Here is a 20212-nt window from a genome sequence, read left to right as displayed (position 1 = left end):
GCCTTGCAAGACTGGAAGAGCAGACTCAGAGCCCCTGTGCTCCCAGCGGGCCTAGGGGTCCTCCCCAGGACACACAAACTGTGGTCCATTCGCAACCCTGAAAAGCCCACCTGGACGATGCTATCCCTTCCTTGCCAACAGGGCCAGTCCAGAGCCAAGAGCATGAGAGATGTTAGAGAACATCTCAGCCAGTGGTCTCTGGTTCAAATTCTGGCTCTGTCATGTCTCTTCTGTGACCTTGGAAAAGTCACTTCACTCCTCCACTGTAAAATGAGAAGTCTGGCAGTCATTGATCTAGAGTGGAAAAGAATTTAGAGCCTCCAAGTCTAAATCTTTCACTTTACACATAAAAAACACAGGTTTAGAGGCTAAGTGACTAGAAAGGACCATGCAGCTTGTGACTGAGGTGGGAGGAAATAAATAACCTCTAGGGGCCCATCCAATTCTAACTTTGATAGTCCTTAGTGGAGAGATCCTGAGACCCCTGGGGACTGGCAACTATAACCACTCGGAGCTGGATGGTGAGGGAGGATTACGGAGAAAGGAGGCATCTTGAGATCTGTTGACACAATGACCAATAGTATTGCAAAGGAAATTGCACTGAAAGACAACAGAACTCTGGTCGATGCAGCCAGAGATCCAAAGGTCAAAGCTTGCCTCCCATCTCTTGGTAGACAGGTGTCAAAGAAACTACACCTTGTCTAACAGGGTCAGTGGAGTGGTTGATTGAGCTCAACTGTTTGTTAAGGGCGGGATGGGGGTTAGGGAGGGAAAGAGACTGGAGATTGGCAGATATTTCCAAAAAGAAAGCATTACAAATTTACATTATTCAAAAAGAAGAAGGCCTCTGGGACGGGGCTAATTGAATATCTGCTCCATAAGTTGACAACAACAGTTACCATCATCATTATTATCATCAAGCATAGAGTGCTCTACTGGTGGCCTTGCAATATGAGGGGAAAGAGAGAACTTGGTGCCACTGAGGAAGACTTCCGCCTGGTTGGATGGACCCCTGTAGTGAATTTATGGAAGGGTGTGGACCAAGGTAGCTGAGGATGGGAAGGGATGGATGGGTTGCAATCTGTGTTTTGGAGGGACCTCCAGAGACATGTGAGAAAGTCCTGTTATTGCCAGGACTCAGAGATAGACATTCCTTTAAGGACTTTCTCCATCTAACTCCTGCCCACCTCTCCAATCTTCTTTTGAATACTTCACCCTCCCCCTTCACAGTCTCTAGTCTAGCCCAATCAACAACTTATGTCACCTCAGTTCCTTCCCACAAGGTGTCCCCCATGGTTGTTGCTCCTCCCTTATTCTCCTCTCAGAATCCTTGTCTTCCTTCAAGGTTCAACTCAAACACTTGCTCCTATTCTTCTCCCTCCCCCTCTCCCCTGACTGTCTGGTCAGCACCTGCTCCATCTCTCTCACTCCTCTGGAACACACTTACTTGTCCCTGAAGCTTTGCTGGCCCCCAGAGAAGGTAAGCTCCCTGAGGGCAGGGGCTGTTGCATGTCTGTCTTTGTGTCTCATAGTGTCTTGCTGAAGGTGCTTAAGAAACGTTTGTTGGGGCAGCTGGGGCGGGGGGCCCGAGGTGCAGTGGATAGAGCACTGGCCCTGGAGTCAGGAGGACCTGAGTTCAAATCCGGCCCCAGACACTTAACACTTACTAGCTGTGTGACCCTGGGCAAGTCATTTAACCCCAATTACCTCAAAGAAAGAAAGAAAGGAAGGAAGAAAGAAAGAAAGAAAGAAAGGAAGGAAGGAAGGAAGGAAGGAAGGAAGGAAGGAAGGCAGGAAGGAAGGAAGGAAGAAAGAAAGAAAGAAAGAAAGAAAGAAAGAAAGAAAGAAAGAAAGAAAGAAAGAAAGAAAGAAAGAAAGAAAGAAAGAAAGACAGGTTTGTCGACTTGCTCTATATAAATGCCCAGAGATAACTTTTCTTAAACCAAAAGCTTCTGTATCCAGGAGAATGGGACCAAAAGATATGGCACTAATATACATCACAAATCTTGTAGCCCATAAGCTAGCCAGTACGTATCTGGAAATCAAGGCTGACCACCCCCACTGAAGGACAGACACAGGTTCAGGGATGAAAGCGAGACCAGCAAGGCCATCTCCAATCCACACAGCTGGGAATTCACCTCAATAAACCAGAATTAATTATTTGAATCACCACCAAATGGGCAAAACCTTGTTATAAGAAATCCACAGAGGGAAAAGCCAGCTCTGTGGCCCTAACCCACATAGGAAATATTTCTTCAATTTCATTTAACACACACTCACACACAAGGTCTTCCATCTTTTAATTTGTTTTTAAATAAACTTAGCTACAATTCTGTTCAAATCGGAAATCATGACAATCACATTCCAGAATGCTTGTGTCTGAGAGCTTCCCCAGGACAATCAGCAAGGACTTCTCAGGATGGATGGAGGCTGGCTGATGTCAAGGTTACCAACTCTCGTGTTTTCACCCCACAGGACAGTACGATTGCTTTGCTTTTTGTAAAAAATAGAAGGATTTGAACCTTGATTCATTGTTGTGAAAAGATAATCAGGACAGATGCATTCAGGATTAGCCAACTGTCAATCACTGAGGTGGGATGAGGGGAGGAGGGTACCTATGAGCCACCCACCTCTCTTCCAACCTAGGCAGGTCCCACTATGAATTACTTCCCTACCACTTTCCCAAACCACTTTTCTACTTCTGTATAACAACAATTTTGTCCTAAAGTAAGACGACAAAACCTGAATCAACACTTTAATTAATTTAGTTTTACTCCACACAAAGTTTATCTTAAGAAAAAGATACTGTGAATAGGGGGATAGAGTGGGGGAGTCCCTTCCATGAACTCATTCAAACTAAAAGAATCAGCTACAAATCAATTCCTCATCTTTTTCCGCTTCCCATCCCATATCTATAACCAATGCCACCCAGGAGGCATAGACATGTTGCTCACAATGTGGATGACAACAAGAATGCCACTGAAATTTTCTCTGAGTGTACAAAGGCTAAGAAAGGCATCGGGGCACTAGCTACAAACTGTCAGCATGGCTGCAAGAGGGAACAACTTAACTCAGAAGAGGGTATTCCAACAGAGGCATGGAAAAAGACATCACTGGGGAAAGATGGGCTCAGTGGGCTAACTACAAACAGAAAGACAATTCTCCCTTCTATCTTGTCATTTTAAAAGAGAAAGTTCACTTAATTAGGGAAAAAGGACAACTAGCTTAACTTATATGTAACAGGAAGGAAGAAGGAAGGGACCATGCCAGAGATCACCCTTGATCAGCCATCAAAGGAAGGCACTCGGGTTTGCCCGAGGGTCTTTTTGGTTCCGGTATCGGTAGGTCAGCCAAACTCCCAAGATCTGAAGAAAACAAACAGACATGAGTTATTTTCAGGCAACATAAATAAAACCCCTGACTTTGGGCTGTGAATCAGAGTATTAGGTTCCTTGAATCACTGGTACCCGAGGGACTGATTTCTTCTCTTGACTTTATTCAACAAAAGACAACTGAAGAACTCTAGAAAAAAGCCGAGTGCTCTCAGCAGGGCTGATGAAGGCAGACTACCAAAGGTGAGAGGACCAAGGATCTTCTAAGAGAAAACAACTGAAGACACAAGGGCCATCCCACAGAAGTGAACTTGTTACAAAGACTAAAGAGAACACCTGCTCCTTTTTTTGGGGGGGGGGGTAGATATAATATTGAAAAAAAAAAGTTAGTCACTTTTTAGCTGTCTCATCATTTCTTCTATGGCTCACCAAAGCCTGATTAAAAATAAACCCCACATTAACTAGGATAAGTTTTCATTTTTATAAGAATTGGTGTAAAGAGTATAGCTAGGAAGATATATGACTGAAAAAAGACAACCCCATCACAGAGCAACAATGAAGGCTAACCAGAAAGGCCACTGGGCTGCAGCCATGCCAAGAAACTGAGGGGAAAGTCCCGAGTACATCGGATGGACCTCATGTGAAGGATCTATGGGAGGGAACAGGATGGGCAAGCATGGCTGGTGGCCACATGGGAGGGAGAAGATAGATGGATGAGACTGTAGAGATAGCAAACTAGGCTTTAGAAAATCAACAAAATTACTCCAACTTCTTGTGCTGATTTTAGGATTCTTTCAGAGGACTATTGATGGTGGCCCTCACCATAAGAACATGGCATTGGTTAATGGTGATGGCTGAATTCCTCAGCCTTGAAGGCTACATGGCCTCTCTTGCTTTTCTAAATGAATACTTTTATGTGGCCTTTATCACAACTGTGACCTTCCTGTGGAAAGTGTCAGCAATCACCGTTGTAAGCTGTTTTCCACTGTACATTCTCAAATACTTGAAGCGTAAACTTTCCCCACAGAGTTACTCCAAGCTTACCTCATAGAAGGAATTCTCTACCTACAGTCTCCTCCCACCCCTACCCCCACCCCCCCATTCCTACTTCAGCTGGGATGTTTGGGTATATTCCATGGCATTTAAGTGACTTAAGGGTTCATGATGTGCTACTGAGAGAAAAAAAGAAAAAAAGAGAAAAAAACAGAGAACACAACTAGGGAAGGCTATGTCTGCTGTGTAAGTACAGAAAACAAGATAGGCTTTACCTAATGACTCCAAAAGGGGAGAGATCATCCATTTTTGTCTTTTTTTTCAGTCATTCCAACTTCTTTGTTGATTTTAATTTACTTTCTACTAAAAATGCTGCTTCATTATTTTATTGCCTACTGCAAAGGTTTTTTGCTACTGCACTGTTTTATAACACAAAATGAAAGCTTATTTGATATTATGTGATAATTCTCTCACATTCAAATTCTTTCCTTGATGCTGTTATGTAGAAACACCCATTCCTATTTAAAGTCTAATAAAATCTAGAAACCACAAAAAAAAAAAAAAAGATTCTTTCAGATGAATCAAAAGGTTCAACTTAACAATCCATTAGGCTTGAGAGCACGGACTGTATGCAGCCTGTCTACCATCCCCAGTGCCTAGCACAGTGCCTGGCACATAGAAAACTGGAGAAATCAATGCCCACTGAGGGATATTGTTCACTAGACAACCATGCTCCACTGAACTTTCTATCTTCTGTATTCACTTCCATAACCGCTGGGGAACTTTACACTGTAGATAGAAAATTTGGCTCATTCACCGAACCTTCCCTACTTAACCACATGGAGTCTCCTTGCTCTCGGATGGCTGGTAAGGACTGCAGATGCCTACCCTTCTATCCAAACCCTCTAGATAGTGGAAGCACGAACAATACAGGGACTTAGCCACTGGCTAGGAAGTGGCATCTGGATCCCCTGATGGCCTGCCACAAGGCACCTGACCCTCCTATAGGGCATCTGGAACAAAGATGACTTACACCTTCTTGACCTATGGAGTACAAGGCTCACTTTCGCTAATGACTTAGATGTTTGTGGAGAATGAAAATCTGGACAAAAGAGAAGACAACAAGCTGACAGTGGGGCTGCTCTTCAGCTCATAAGCTGCTCTGAGGAAGCATTCAAGGAGAGTTGTGCACATTGATGAACTGGACATCTACATCAATGCACATCACAGATGGACATTCAGAGGAGATGACTGTGCCAATAGTTTGCTGGTGTTGTTGGGAATGGGCCAGCTGCTAGTGTCTCTCCCCAAAATATGACATCATATTTACACAGTATATTTTGCATAAACATCCATGTACATGCTGTTCCTAGAATGAATGTTCCCTGAGGACAAGGAATCTTATTTTTGCCTATTTTATTTATTTTTGTTTATTTCCTATGCACAGTGCTTGCATTTAATAAATACTCATTGAGTGAATGACTGATGGTGTCACAAAGCCCTGAAACAGTGAATGAATTCCCTTGATTCCATTCGGTGCCTCCAGAACTCCCCAAATTGAGGAGTGTCATGCCACGTGGCTGTCTAGAATGACTTACCTCTGTAAAACTAAAGAAGAGACCGATTCCACCCACGAACCTCAGCACCTCTCCAGCGTATTCTTCTATGATTGGGGCGCAGGGGGAACAATGACGGTTGTTTTTAAGGCAGCTCTGTGGAGAACAATGCATATTTATGAGTCCTCGTTTAATCGGTATGTCCTCTCTCTTTCTAGGGCTGTGTCCTTTGCTCTGGGCCCTTCACCTCCACCTTGATCCTGCCACTCAACTTAGGGCCCTTCCAGGGAGGGAACAAACCCTTCCTGCAAAATGGTGCCTTTGCTATATCTACTCCTTCCCTCCCGGCTCATATACACTCAGGGCTCAGCAGAAAGCTTACTTGGTGCCTCCTCAAACACCAACAATATGTCTTTGATGCCCATTACCTGTGTCACCTTGGGGCAAATCCCTTAGAATCCCTGGTCTCCAGTTTCTTATCTATAAAATGAAGGGGTTCACCTAGATGACCTCTAAAGTCTCATCCATTGCTAAATCTCAGAGCCTAGGAAATGTGCAGCCCAATTTCCACCTTGCCAAGAATTTCCCCACATAATATCATCCAATCTTTGGTTAAAGTTGTCCAATGACAGTGAGCTCACTGCTTCCTAAGGGCAGTCCCCCTCTCCTTGTGGACTAATTGCTAAGACTTTTCCCTACCCCTCTGCCACTCCTTTTCATGACTGAAGAGGGTTCTGCCCTCTGGGTTAAACAGGGCATATCTAATGTCTCTTCCATGGGACAGGTCCCCAATTGCTTGCTTGGAGATGGTACCCATGTGGCTCCCAAGTCTTCGCTCCTACAGAAAAAACATCTCCATTTTCCTTAAGTTTCTCAGTTTCATATGGCCTGGACTCCAGGGCCTTCATCCATCTGATCACCACCTTCTGGATGCTCTTAAGCTTCTCAACATTCCTAAAATGTTGTGGGCAGCTATGTGGCATGGTGGATAAAGCACTGGGCCTGGAGTCAGGAAGAACTGAGTTCAAATCCAGCCTCAAACATTAACTAGCTGTGTGACCTTGGGGAAGTCACTTAACCCTGTCTGCCTCAGTTTCCTCATCTGTAAAATGAACTGGAAAAGGAAATGGCAAACCACTCCAGTATCTTTGCCAAGAAAACCCCAAATGGAGTCACAACCGAGCAACAACAATAACAAAAATGTGGTGATCAGAATGGAATACAATACTCCCTACTCAGTCTGACCAAAGCAAAGAAGGAAGCAAAGGGATAAACGTCATGTTCATGATTTCTGGCCTTCATGCCTCTTTTGACACAGTCTAAGATCAAGGGATTTTCTGGCTGCCAGAGTATACTGCTGACTCACATTAGACTTGTGTTTAATTCAGAAATTTGTCAGGCTGTATCTCCCCATTTCAAGATTGATTTAAAAACAAGAGACCCCTCAGTGCAAGACTTTGCCTTGCTTCAGACACCTACTAAACATCTGCTGAACAGAAGTACCAGGTCCCTGGGCATTCTTTCAATCTCCCAAAGGGCAACAAACTCCAGACTTGGGGGGGAGAGAGAAAAAATGCCAAATGCTTCTATCCCCTTCCCCAGTAAAGAGGGGTTCTTCTAGAGTTGGGAAGAGTATGAGGGAGAACTCTAGAGGATGCTGGCTGCTTAGGATAGTATATTTTATAGTATAACACAGAGTAGAACTAACCCTTAATTAGTTAAGCAGATCTTCTTCCACCATTCCCACTATAATTCAGATGCTAAAAGGGGACATATCATTGCCTTCCCAGAAGACAACATCACCACCACCCTGAACTGTAGGCATTAGAGTTCTAGTCCAAATCCCTACAAAGATGGAGTGGACCACAGAACTGAGAGCTGGTAGGGGACTTAGAGGTAACCTAATTTTATAGCTAAGGAAACTGAGGTCCTTAAAGAGACCTTACCCAAGATCACACAGAGCTGAAATTTGAACCCAGGACCTTCTACTTCATGTTCAGCAAGCACTTCCCATTGTACCATATTGACTCAACTTTAGTTTTGTCAGAGGAAGTCATATACCCAGAGTCACACAAATAGCAAGAACTAGCTAATATTCAAACCTACGTCCACATACTTCCCAATTCAGAGTTCTTTCTTCATCCTCGTAGATGGGCAAGCCACTGGGGGTACCTGATCCCAAATATCCATTTCCTAGTGTGTCAATGGCTGTCAAGTACCCAAGAGAGGGCACAGGGGAGGCCCTAATTGTCCCTCTAGGAAGGGATACTGACAGCAGAATCTGGCCTTCAGTTCAGCACAAATAACCATACTCTTTCATGTCAGTCAAGATTCATCCAACTGTGTGACTTAATAGCTTTCAACGAAATTAGCCCAACTGGAGAACTTACATCAAAACAGGTGTCATTCGGGTTCAAGCTTCGGAATCCACAGCAGTTCAGATTTCTCTGAATATCATTCCGAGCACTGGCTGTGTTGTTCCATCCAACCTCCAGAAGCTGGCCCTACAAAGCACATTGAACACCCATACATTAAAGGTGGAGTTGCACAGGCAAGACACAAGACAGGAGCAAACTCGGAAAAGCAAATGACCCAAAGAAGAAGGGGAGAAGAGAGACCCAGGCACGGAAGATATCTGTGGGGCTTCCTCCCCTATGTACATTCCTGCACTAGTCATTCTTTCAAAGGGATAGGAAATGACTCCAAGGTATCTTCTTCTAAGAAAATCAATGGTGTGCAGAGAGAGAGGAACAGCTTTTCCCCATTTTTTCCATGTGTCTGTCTGTGTGTTTATGAAAAAGAGAGGAAGGTTCTGAATCTGTGGCTGCATTTTCTTGTATAAATTAATAACTCTCTCCAGTCAGGCAAATGGGTTCTGCAACTTTTAGACTTGAGTTTCCTGGGGAATTGAGACTTGCCCAGGGTTCCAGTCATGCGTCCCATGTGTCATGGGTTAAACTTGAACCAGATCTTCCTTATATAAAGGCCATCTCTCTAGCCACTATGCCACAGTGCCTTTCCAAGTAGTTCACAGGAACAGGGGTAGGAGTGGACCTGAGAGTCATTCACATATGGAATTTCCAGGTCAACAAACTTCTACTACTACAGGCTGGAACTTTGTCTGCAATCTGTGGTTCTAGAGATTTGCCTAGAGCACCAAAGGATAAAGTGACTTGCCAAAGGACCCACAGTCATTCTGGCACCCAATGTGGGATGTGAGCCCAGGGCTTCCTGACTCTAAGGCTGGTTCTCTGGACACAGAATCAGGATAGCTTTTCTCCTTAAATTTAAAAAATGGGAGAGGATGTAAGCTCTCAGTACTATTCCTTTAACAAGGGGTCACATTCTCCTGTTCCATGGCCAATAATACAAAAAGCCCTCAACCCTCCCTCTGACATGGCATTGTAAGAACAAAGTCATTAAAAGCACAACACAAATATTCTGAACCAATGCCATGTGCCATCTTGGTAGAGAAAAGTGAGGGGCACATGGAGGAAGGCACTAGAAAGATGCCATATTTAGGGATTTTGGGGGGGAGCTGTTTAGGGCTCTTGAGACAGCCCAAGCCAGAAAAATTCTTTTGCATTCCATGACTTCTCTGGTCTTTCTTCAAGCTCATACCCCGGTATATAAGAAACGGAGGGGGAGGCGTCTCCTTACCTGCTGCTCCTGGTTCAAGGCTAAGCAAGCGCAGGAAACAGAAAACTGGATGAAGAAGATCAGTAAGAGAATGATCATATACTGGGAGGTGAGTAAAGGAAGCTTTCTGTGCAGCCTTTGTGATCAAAGATAAACACTGGCCAAGGTACTGGCCATTCAAGGCAGAGATGTGGCCAGAGTACAGAGCGCCTTGGGGTTACACCACTTCCAGAACAAGACAGATGGCGCAAAGAGGCTTGGTTCTACATGGGATACAGTGGAGCATCAGAAGAGCCAAAGCGGGTGCTCTAACCTGCTTCTATTATGGGATAAAGCAAGAATTCTTAAGCACATAATAAACAACCTATATCATGGTATGTCTACAACCACGCGCTACACACTTACACACTTACACACACACACATTCTCATAATGCACACAATATATCTGGATGTGCTGATACTTGAGAAGAGGGACTGGACATGTGATTTCCTTGGTATAGGGAATTCCCAAGTGAGGGAGAAAAGCCCCTCTACTAGGGCACACTGGCCCCTCATGGTCTTGAGTGCTGCCTCAGAGGTAACATTACTTGTCCAGGATCTTGTGACTGCCGTGTATCTGAGGGAGGTCTCAAGCCTAGCCTTGGTGACTCGGAGGCTGGCTTGGCTGCTGCTCATTGGGCACCTGTTCTCCTGAATCCTTACCAGTACTCATGAGGTGGCACAAGCTGGAGGGCAGTTTTCCAATGAGCTTAGAGTTCTTTAGAGCAGAGATGGCCGGGACATTCCCAGAGTCACAGGCCTGCGGGACTTCAGCCTGGCCTTCCCCGCTTGGAGGCGGCCATACTCTGCCCAGTATGCCACACTGCCTCTTGGCCCATTCAACGCAGCAAACGTTCATGAAGCTCAGCACACAAAGGATGGAGAAACAACGAAGACAAAACAGTCCCTGCCCTCAACATACCCAGGGGAATGAAGAGGAAGCAACCTCAAGGAGTCACTTCGAGAGGGGGGCAGGGCCGGCAGCCAGGGCTCAGGAAAGCCCCGACATGCCGTGCTCTGGAGGAAGCTGGGGAACAGTCAGAGAAGGCCAAGGGGGTCCAGCCACTGAAACGGCCAAACCATGCTCTGCCTGAAGCAGCCTTTGCTCTCACCTGAACCAAGGCCCCAAATTCAAGGTTTGCCTGAGTTTCAGCACAAGGAAGTGGGGAGGCAGGGGCTCACTGGAGCAGTCCTAGGGGAGATCCACCCTCTCGGCCCTTTCCGGCAAGGAGCCAGTAGCCCCAGATGGAGGATGCTGGGGGCCTGCTTCCTCCTGGGGCTTAGAGCTTTCTTTGGAGACAGCCATAAGCCTGCTGATGTCTTATTTTCATTCCCCATGTTGGGAGGGACGGGATGAAGGGAACCTGCTTTCAACCCCCTCAGTTCTTCATCTAGGATGCCAAAGCAGGCGTGGCACACATCTTTCCATAGCTATTTTCGCCATCTTGTCTTTAAGAAAGGAAGTCCCATGTATAGTCCATATCTGATTGCTTGCCGTCTCAGGCGGGGAGGGGAGAGAGAGAAGGAAGGATAGAAATTGGAACCCAAAACTATAAATAAAAATGTTTATAACTTTAAAAAATGAAAGGAAATCCCAAGGAAATTCGAATGAAAAAGCAAAAAAGGATTTAAACCAGGTTTCAATGTGCATTCTTTGATGACTTGGGGTGGGGGGGGGGCAGCAGATTTTCTTTTCTCACCATACTCTGCTTGTGTGAAAGCTAACATTTTGGTGAATTTCAATCAGATACCTCATAATATCAAGGGCAAGAGGTCCAAGATAATGCTGCTTGATGGAGGAAAGGAAGCTTAGGATTAAAATAAACTGTAAAGTAGGTAATCCCTACAGGGATAAACCAGAGTCCATTTTTTTATGCAATCAGCTTTATTAAAATAAACTAACTTTCCTTTCAGACTTCTCCTTGAATTACCCACCATGACACTGCCAATGGTGGCTGGGTAGAATACAAACTTTCAAAGTGGAATGTAAGCCCCTTGTGGGTGGCCACATTCCTTTGGTCTTTGTATCCCCAACACTTGGCAGAGTGCCCAGCACAGAGTAGGTGCTTAATAAACACCTGTTATATTGAATTGACTTGAGCAGGCTATGGAAGCAAGTATATAATGAGTGCACTAGAAATGTCTCTGAGCCCACTAGGAGGATTGGGGGTGGGGGGGTACTTGGCCTATGACTAGGTATATTCTGGGTTCCCAGTCTCCCCATTGTGTCAAACTGTGATGGCAGGATCCCCAAATGGGAACTTCTTAGCTGAAAATCAAATGGAAAGGGAATCCTTTGCCAACTCCAACCACTTCCTTGCCTTCACTAGAACCTTCAGCAAGAACTGTGTTCTTGCAGCTGATTTAGGAACAGAATCTTCACTACCCCCTAATGTCATCCCCCATCCCATCCCACCCCTGGAAAGTGAGCCAGCTATTTGCCATAAAGCCCCTGCACTCTGAGGGAAACAGTGGCCCCTTCCCATTTTCCACATCTATCTCACCAGTTAACACCCATGAGCAAATATTGACCAAGTGGCGAAGTGTTACGGGAAGGTTGGGTCAAATCCAGAAAAAGAGAAGAAAAGGACTCTCAGATGTGGTTTCACTCTGAGAGGCAGAGTGACATCCAGGAATTTCAAACCTGGTTTCAATTTCTGCCACTGACAGATACTAGCTAAATAATTATGGAAAAGTCCCATCTCCTCCTTCCCCCCTCCCTCATGTCCTCAACCAACTCTCTCAGACCACTGGCTGCCAAAGAGTTGGAGATCATTATCAATAGATAGATTTCCCACCCTGGAATTTCCCCACACCAATGAAATCACCAATATAGGACAAAATAATTTAAGAATTCTGTTAAGTAAATAGTTAATAGCAAGTGATGGACATAAACAACATGGAAAAGGAAGCAACACCCCCTCCAAGAAAAAGCTCCACATTGTCCCCAAAGGATACAAAGAACAACAACACCTGGTGATGCTTCACAGCGCCGATCAGTCCCACCAATGCGATCAGGAAGAGGAAGATGCCAACGGCAATGACCACCCCAACAACCCGGAGGCTAGAGATGAGGCCAAAGCCGATTCCCCAGGCAGCAATTCCAATCAGCAACAGGCTGACTAACTGCAATAAAAGGAGTGGGAAGAAGAAATGATATCTATTTAGAAGACAAAACCAAACAACACTCACTTTGTGCCAGGTCCAATGCTAGAAATACAGAGACAAGAATGAAACAAGCTCTGCCCACAATGAACTTACACTCTACAACATGCCAGAAAAGCACTATTGTTGGATAGCAAGAATATCTGGTAAAACCTGTTTCTTCCTAGGTACTGAGGCATACAAAGTTGTTACAGGATCACAGATCAAGGGCTAAAAGGGACCTCAGAGACAATCCAATTATTTTAATTTATAGAGAAGAAACCTGAGTGACTTGCCCATTATCACACAATGCTAAGAGATACAATGGAAATATTAGTCATATTTTAAAAGAAAACTTGAATAAAAGAAAATAAAAAAAGTGAAAAATAGCATGCTTCAGTCTATGTTCAATCAACATTAGTTCTTTCTTTGGAGGTGGATAGTCTGCTTCATCATTAGTCCTTTGGGATTGTTTTGGATCATTGTATTGCTGAGATTAGTTAAGACATTCACAGTTCTTCAGCTAACATATTGCTGTCATTATGCACAACATTCTCTTGGTTCTGTTCACTTCATTATATATCAGTTCATTTAAGTCTTTCCAGGCCTTTCTGAAATCATCCTATTTGTCGTTTCTTTTTTTTCTTTTAAATTTTTTTTAAAACAATGCACAGTAGATATTATATAGGCTTTCTTTTTTTAATCATAAAAGTATTTTTATTATTTTCCAATTACATATAAAGGTAGTTTTCAATATTTGTTTTTATAAGATTTCTAGTTCTGAATTTTTCTCCCTCTATCCCTTCCCTCCCCCATCCCCAAGACAGAAAGCAATCTGATGTAGGTTATATATGTTCAATCACATTTAAAATATATCTGCATTGGTCTAAAATTGGTGAAAAAAATCAGAATGAAAGGGAAAAACCTAAAAAAAAGGGAGGGGGGAGAAACATCGAGATTCCACAGTTCTTTTTTCTGAAGGTGGAGAGCATTTTCCATCATGAGACCTTTGAAATTATCTTGGATCGTTATATTGCTGAGAAGAGTTAAGTCTATCACAGCTGATCATCACACAATGTTGTTGATCCTGCATACAATGTTCTCTTGGTTCTGCTCATTTCACTCAGCATCAATTCATATAAGTCTTTCCAGGTGTTTCTGAAATCTACCTACTTATCATTTCTTACAGCACAATAATATTCCATTACATTAACATACCAGAACTTGTTTAGCCACTCCCCAATTGATGGGCATCCCCTCAATTTCCAACTGTTTGTCATTTCTTACAGCATATTAATATTCTATCACAATCATATACCACAGCTTGTTTAGCCATTCCCCAATTGATGAACATTCCTTTGATTTCCAATTCTTAGGCACCACAAAAAGAGCTGCTGTAAATATTTTTGTACAAATAGGTTATTTTCTCTCTTTTGTAATGTATTTGGGATATAAATCTAGCAGTGGTATTGCTGGATCAAAGGGTACGCACAGTTTTATAACCCTTTGGACAAAATTCCAAATTGCTCTTCGGACCAATGGTGGATTAGTGTCCCAGTTTTCCCACATCCCCTCCAACATCCAACATTTTCCTTTTTTGTTATATTTGTTACTCTGATAGGTGTGAGGTGATACCGTAGAGTAGAAACAGGATTAAACACGTGGATATGTGTTTGTACAGGCATGTATATGTATACAAGCATGCATACACATATATACACATGTGTATATATGTGCATACATGGGGGAACAATTTTGGGTTTTGTCCTATTTCAGGGGGAGAGGAAAGCAAAAACAGGAAAAATTTAAATTGAGGCAATCCTTTTTCAGTATATTGTTTGTACCCTTTTCCTATCATTGCCACTGTTGGTTTAGGAACAAAAACCATTCTGTGTATAATGTGGTTTGCTTCTAAAATTATCCCCTTTGTTGGATTACATTTTAAACTGGCTTATTTAGACAATAATTATAATTTAACTAAATAGATTTATATCCACAGCAGAGGGGTTATGAGCTAGCTGCATGGTGGGGGAACCCACCCACACAGCCACAATCCCAGCTCTCTTAGATGCTGAAGAAGCAAGTTGACTCTTTTGGAAGATTTAACTACCAGGAGCATTACAGGTGAGCGGGGCTTTAAGGCATTGAGCCTTAGCATTTCAGCATCTCACTTTTTTTTTTTTTTTTTTGCTTTTCTCTGTTCCTCATCCACAGGCAGAGAAAGAAAGCGTCAACACCAGGGTCAAAGGAAAGTGATAACTACACTCTGGTCTTGCTAACCTCAAGGAATCAGCAATAATAAATGGGAAGGGGCAGCTAGGTAGTGCAGTGGATAGAGCACCGGCCCTGGAGTCAGGAGTCCCTGAATTCAAATCTGGCTTCAGACACTTACCCCTTACTAGCTGTGTGACCCTGGGCAAGTCACTTAACCCCAATTGCCTCACTAAAAATAAAAAAATAAAAAAAAGAATAGATGGGAAACAATCTTTTTTGGGAAGAGGAAGATAAGCTTCTTCCAAAGCTCATTGAGTAGACAAAGAGGTCCATACCTGAGCACCCATTTTCAGAGCCAACATGGTCCACAGGCACTGCCTTGGGGATGCTGCTTCTTTCTTTTCCCCAAGGACTTTAGAGAAGCGACAACTCTGCTCCAGAGCCAGTTGTCTCCCTGTGACTCCACTGGCTTATTAGCAATCCAGGGTGTGTGGTCTCAAACAGAAGAATTTTTTGGCTGGGCCACAGTGAGCTTAAAGGCACCAATGCATAAGGAATGATTCAGGAGCCAAGTGGCAGGAAGGTTTCATGGGCATGTCACATCACAGGAGTCACAGCCCATATTCATTGAAACATAGGCCTTTATTCCTACCCCAAGGAGCTGATGACAGTCCACATTTACAGCATTTCCAACAGTGAGTCCTCAGGAGACTGCTGGGCTTAAAACTCAGGCCAAAGCAGCTACAGGTTTATCATCACTGGCATTTTTGCCTTTGCCTTTGTGCCAAGTGATGCATAGTGGGAATCTTACAGAAGCTAATATGATCTGAACACCAGGTTTACATCAAATCCTTCTAAGACACAGTTTTTTAGAAACCAGGAAACATACGACCACTTTCTCATGAACAATATACTCCAACATATTTGTGACCATATCTATGTGAGTGCTCCCTCCCATGGATGGCAACAGGGTGACTCCTATGTACTCTGAATAGACAGTGTCCTTCCAAAAATATGCCATGGGGGTAGTATGTGAGTGTGTATGTGTGAGAGAGACTGTGTGTGAGTGTGTGTGTGTGTGTGTGTTTGTACGCGAGCACGTGATCATGCACTGAGGGATCCTCCTTTCCCCTGACACCACAAGGATACCAGTACCCCAATCTTCCCAACAGTGAGCCCTCACTTGCCACATGACTACAGGCCCATATTATTTCTCATTCATCCATTTCTTTAATGATGTTGTTTTACTCCGGTCATCTTTTCTAATTCCTTACTGCACCCTTCTCATACCCAATATGGCTCTCTTTACTTCCCTTTGGGTGGGGACTCATCTTCAGTTGTTCCAGGACTAGAGGGTTAAAATCAAAATCAAAATTATTTAAATTTTTCAAAATATAGGTCCAGGGATAGTTCCCCACCAAAAATATTTCCTACTGAGATAGGTCTATAAAAGGTTATGTTTGGGGACAGCTAGGTGGTGCAGTGGATAGAGAACTGGCCCTGGATTCAGGAGTAGCTGAGTTCAAATCCGGCCTCAGACACTTAACACTTACTAGCTGTGTGACCCTGGGCAAGAAGTCACTTAACCCCAATTGCCTCAGAAAAAAAAAAGGTTATGTTTGGGGAAGCAGGGGAACTCAGAGTCCCATTGGGACTCTATCAGTTCTCCCTTGGGGTCAGACAGAAAGGCCACACTGACATGGGGCTATGTGCTTCCTAGAACCGCAGTCAAACTTTTACAAAGTGTTTTCTGAGTAAATGCTCAGACCAAGGCTAAATTTTAGCTACCAACATTTATCTGAGCTGGCATATACATTCATCTGCTTGGGGAAAGAGGGATAGAACAATCAATGTATAAATCATTGGCATAAAAAAAAAAAAAGAATCAACTCATTGCTTTAAACTCCTTTGTAAAACTGTTTTGTTTTTTTTTTAAGAAAACTCCTAACTTCCCTGTCTGTGTTCAGCAAATTGTCAAGTCTTGTGATTTCTTTCGTAAGAAAACTCTCTCATCTGTTACTTCCTCTTCATTTTTACTAAGGCTGCAAAATGAGTCCTTGTCATTCCTTATATGATGTCATTAACTGCAGGCACCTCCTCATTGCCTCCCTAATTCCAGATTGTCTTAACACCCATTCCCACATAGACACACCCCAATGAGTTGTGGTCCTTGTTGGTTCTTCATTTGTTTTGTTTTGCCTGACTGTTTGGTGAGGTTCCATGAAGGAGAAACCTAGAAAGGAGACCCTCGGACCTGGGGGTGACTGCAAAGAGTACCAGGGCAGTCTTTCTTAAATGCTTTTGGTACCAGGTCTAACCTCAGTTTTAAAAAAAATGGCTCCTGCTTCCTGTAGGTCTGAATCTAAACTCCTCAACCGGGTATCACTGCAACCCACATTAGCAAGTAGGGTAACACGCCACCTTCCTAAACTACCTACCTCCATTCAGTCAGTCCATCCTCTAACACCTAACCTCCATGCTAAGCCGACATGTCTCTTCACTGCTGCACAAACCAGCCAAGCTCAGCCCCACCTTCACACACTGTGCTCCTCACCCCCTGCATGGAATCCCTTTAACCACTCAAATCCTACTTACCTTTCAAGGCCCAACTGAAATCCACCCACCTTCCCTGATAGCTCAAGCCATCATTGATCATACTAGGCCTTTTCTCTGAAGCCTGACGCCAACTCTGACCTAGGACACCGAGGTCACACCATCTGACATCCTATAGTATTGTTTTCTTATTCCTAGCTCTTTCAGAGGTGCCAAGCTTACTTTCACAACTGGGTCAAAAGCTTCTTCAGAGTAAGAAAAACACTGTCATCTATAACCCTGCAGGGCACCAGGTACAGAGAGGAGTGTGTGGGAGGCACTCTAGAAATGAATTTTTCTCCACTGTTTGTTGTTGTTCTGTCACTCAGTCATGTTTGTAGTGCTCTTGATGTGGGATGGAGTGAGGGAGAGCATTCTACACCAGATTAAATAGTTTAAATTGAGGCCAATAGGAAGCAGGAGCCATTCAAAAAAACAAAACATGATAGTGACTTGTGGACTATAGCTGTCCATGGGGTCTTCTTGGCAAAGAAAGGAGGGGTTTGCCATTTTCTTTTCTGGAGGATTAAGGCAAACTGATGTTAAATGGCCTGCCCAGGGTCACACAACTACTATGTGACTGAGTCTGGATTTGAACTCAAGTCTTACTAAAACATAGGAATTTCTTAAACACTGAAGTACTCCCAGGGTAAGAATTCCCTTCAGATGGCAACCTGTCTATGAATTGTAAGAAAATTCTGGATTCAAGGTACTGAAAGATTAAGTACTTTGCCCAGGGTCACAGAGCTAGTAAATATTAGAGATGGAACTAGAGCCCAATTCTTAATGACTCTAGCCACTAACCCCAACTTGCCCCATTTTAAACCTGAGATCACCAAGCTAGGAAGGATAGCTAGCATACAAGTTGACAGAGTCAGGATCCAAAGGATCTTGAGAGGACTGGGCATGGGTCTGATCTAACAAAGTGAAAAGGAGAAGAGAAATTGGAAAGCCTTGCAATTGAGTCCAAAAAGTCAATTCTCTCAGTACAAAATGGCAATGGTGTGGCAGATTGTTTGTCTGAAAAAAACTAGAGGTTTCAGTGGGCTGCACATGGAATGAGCCAATGGTATTATAGGGAATCCAAGAGAGCTAGTGTGACCATAAAGTGAATTAGAAGGGGCACGGACTCATCTCTCAATATCTTGTTAACATCCCTACCACTTCCTCCTTGGGCTTTCTGCTGAAGAGCTAGTGATGGTGTGGCCAGGGTAGAGGTAGTCTCTGACTTTGAAATTGACTCCCAAATCACTGTTTTGGAATTTTTACTTCATCATTAAAAAAAAATACCTTCACAATGGTATGGTTCGGTTCCCCGGTCATTCCACAAAGTCCTCACATTCAATGTACAGCCCAGGTTGCCATTTCAAGACCGTACCTGACCCTCATCTCGACACTGATTCTGTGGAAAAGTTCATTCCAAGGACTTGGAACTTGGGGTGCCACGAATATGGCTTCAGGGCATCTCAAGGGCAGTGACAACAAGAACCCACAATGGAGAACAACAGAAGTGAAAGGATAGAAATGGGAAAGACCAGGCAGCACAGACAACCCTAGGTATCAGAGCCTGAAAAAGGCTCATTAATTTGCTGATGTTGTTCCAATGAAGAACAAGAGTGATAAAAGCTGTGTCCCAAAAAGAAGAAAGGGCTGTGTTTGAAGTGGGGGGGCGCCGTGCTGGGACAGGGGACCTCAAATCCCATCTCTCACAATAGCTGTGGGTGTTGAGCAGATCAGGTGCTGGTTTCCTTTAAAAAACAAAACTCTCAGGCATTGTCATGTGACCCGTCAGCGTATCCTGGGCCTTGCCATTCACCCTGCAGCTGACGTGTCACCTTCCCTAATTAGAATGTGGCTACTTGAAGGCAGCAGCACCTATTTTGCTTGCCTCTTTGCATCTCCAGTGCTTTGCTCAGGGCTTGGACAAAAAGAAACGTTTGATAAATGTCTTTTCACTCATTCATGGGTTAGATGACCTCTGAGGCCCCATGAAGCTCTAAATCGAACACTTCTTGATAGTTACTAATAGTTACTGATTGATAGTTACTAATTATGTAACCATGGGCAAGGCAGGTCAGCTCTCTGAACCTCAATTTCCTCCCTCTACCAATGAAAATCAATACCTTCTTGCAACTTAGAGTCTTAGCTGGCAACAGCATTGAGCAGCTAAATAACTTGTCTACTATCACCCAGCCAGTGTATTGCAGAGATGGGACTGGAACCTGGGTCTTGCTGACTTCAAGGAGGGCTCTTTGACCACTAATCTACTCTTCCTCTTTGCAAACTTTAAAGGGCGACACAAATGAAAGATGTTATTAATGCCCACCATAAGCAAAAGAAAAGACAACACTCTAAGCCCATCACTGTCCAGATGTTCTGAATGGGGAAAGAGTAGAGAAATGATAATGGGCAGCTAGGTGGCCCAGTGGATAGATTCCTGGCTGTGGAGTCAAGAAGATCTGAGTTCAAATCTGGCCTCAGACACTTACTGCTGTGTGACCCTGGGCAAGTCACTTCACCCTGCTTGCCTCAGTTTCCTTGTCTGTAAAATGATCTGGGGAAGGAAATGGTAAACCCCTCCACCATCTTTGCCAAGAAAAAACACCAAATGGGGTCAGGAAGAGTCAGGTATGACTGAACAACAATGACAAAAATAGGCCAATGATCCCAGCAGGTGTCCCCAACTGCCTCAAACACCCAG

The 20212-nt window shown here is 43.8% G+C and overlaps 1 protein-coding gene across 1 annotated transcript in view; it reads right to left on the bottom strand.

The window, feature by feature from the left end:
* Positions 1-2283: 2283 nt before the first annotated feature.
* TSPAN13 (tetraspanin 13) overlaps positions 2284-20212 on the bottom strand; it is a 31904-nt gene continuing 13975 nt past the window's right edge. The window contains exons 2-6 of the mRNA XM_043967305.1: positions 12520-12687; positions 9542-9622; positions 8272-8385; positions 5924-6037; positions 2284-3365 (exon numbers count right to left, since the gene is read on the bottom strand). Of these exons, the coding sequence (XP_043823240.1) occupies positions 3291-3365; positions 5924-6037; positions 8272-8385; positions 9542-9622; positions 12520-12687 (552 nt within the window). The 3' untranslated portion in view covers positions 2284-3290. The remainder of the gene's footprint in view (positions 3366-5923; positions 6038-8271; positions 8386-9541; positions 9623-12519; positions 12688-20212) is intronic.

The sequence above is a fragment of the Dromiciops gliroides genome, chromosome 5, assembly GCF_019393635.1.
Source record: "Dromiciops gliroides isolate mDroGli1 chromosome 5, mDroGli1.pri, whole genome shotgun sequence".
Taxonomy (NCBI): domain Eukaryota; kingdom Metazoa; phylum Chordata; class Mammalia; order Microbiotheria; family Microbiotheriidae; genus Dromiciops; species Dromiciops gliroides.
This window is presented reverse-complemented; position numbering and strand designations above follow the sequence as displayed.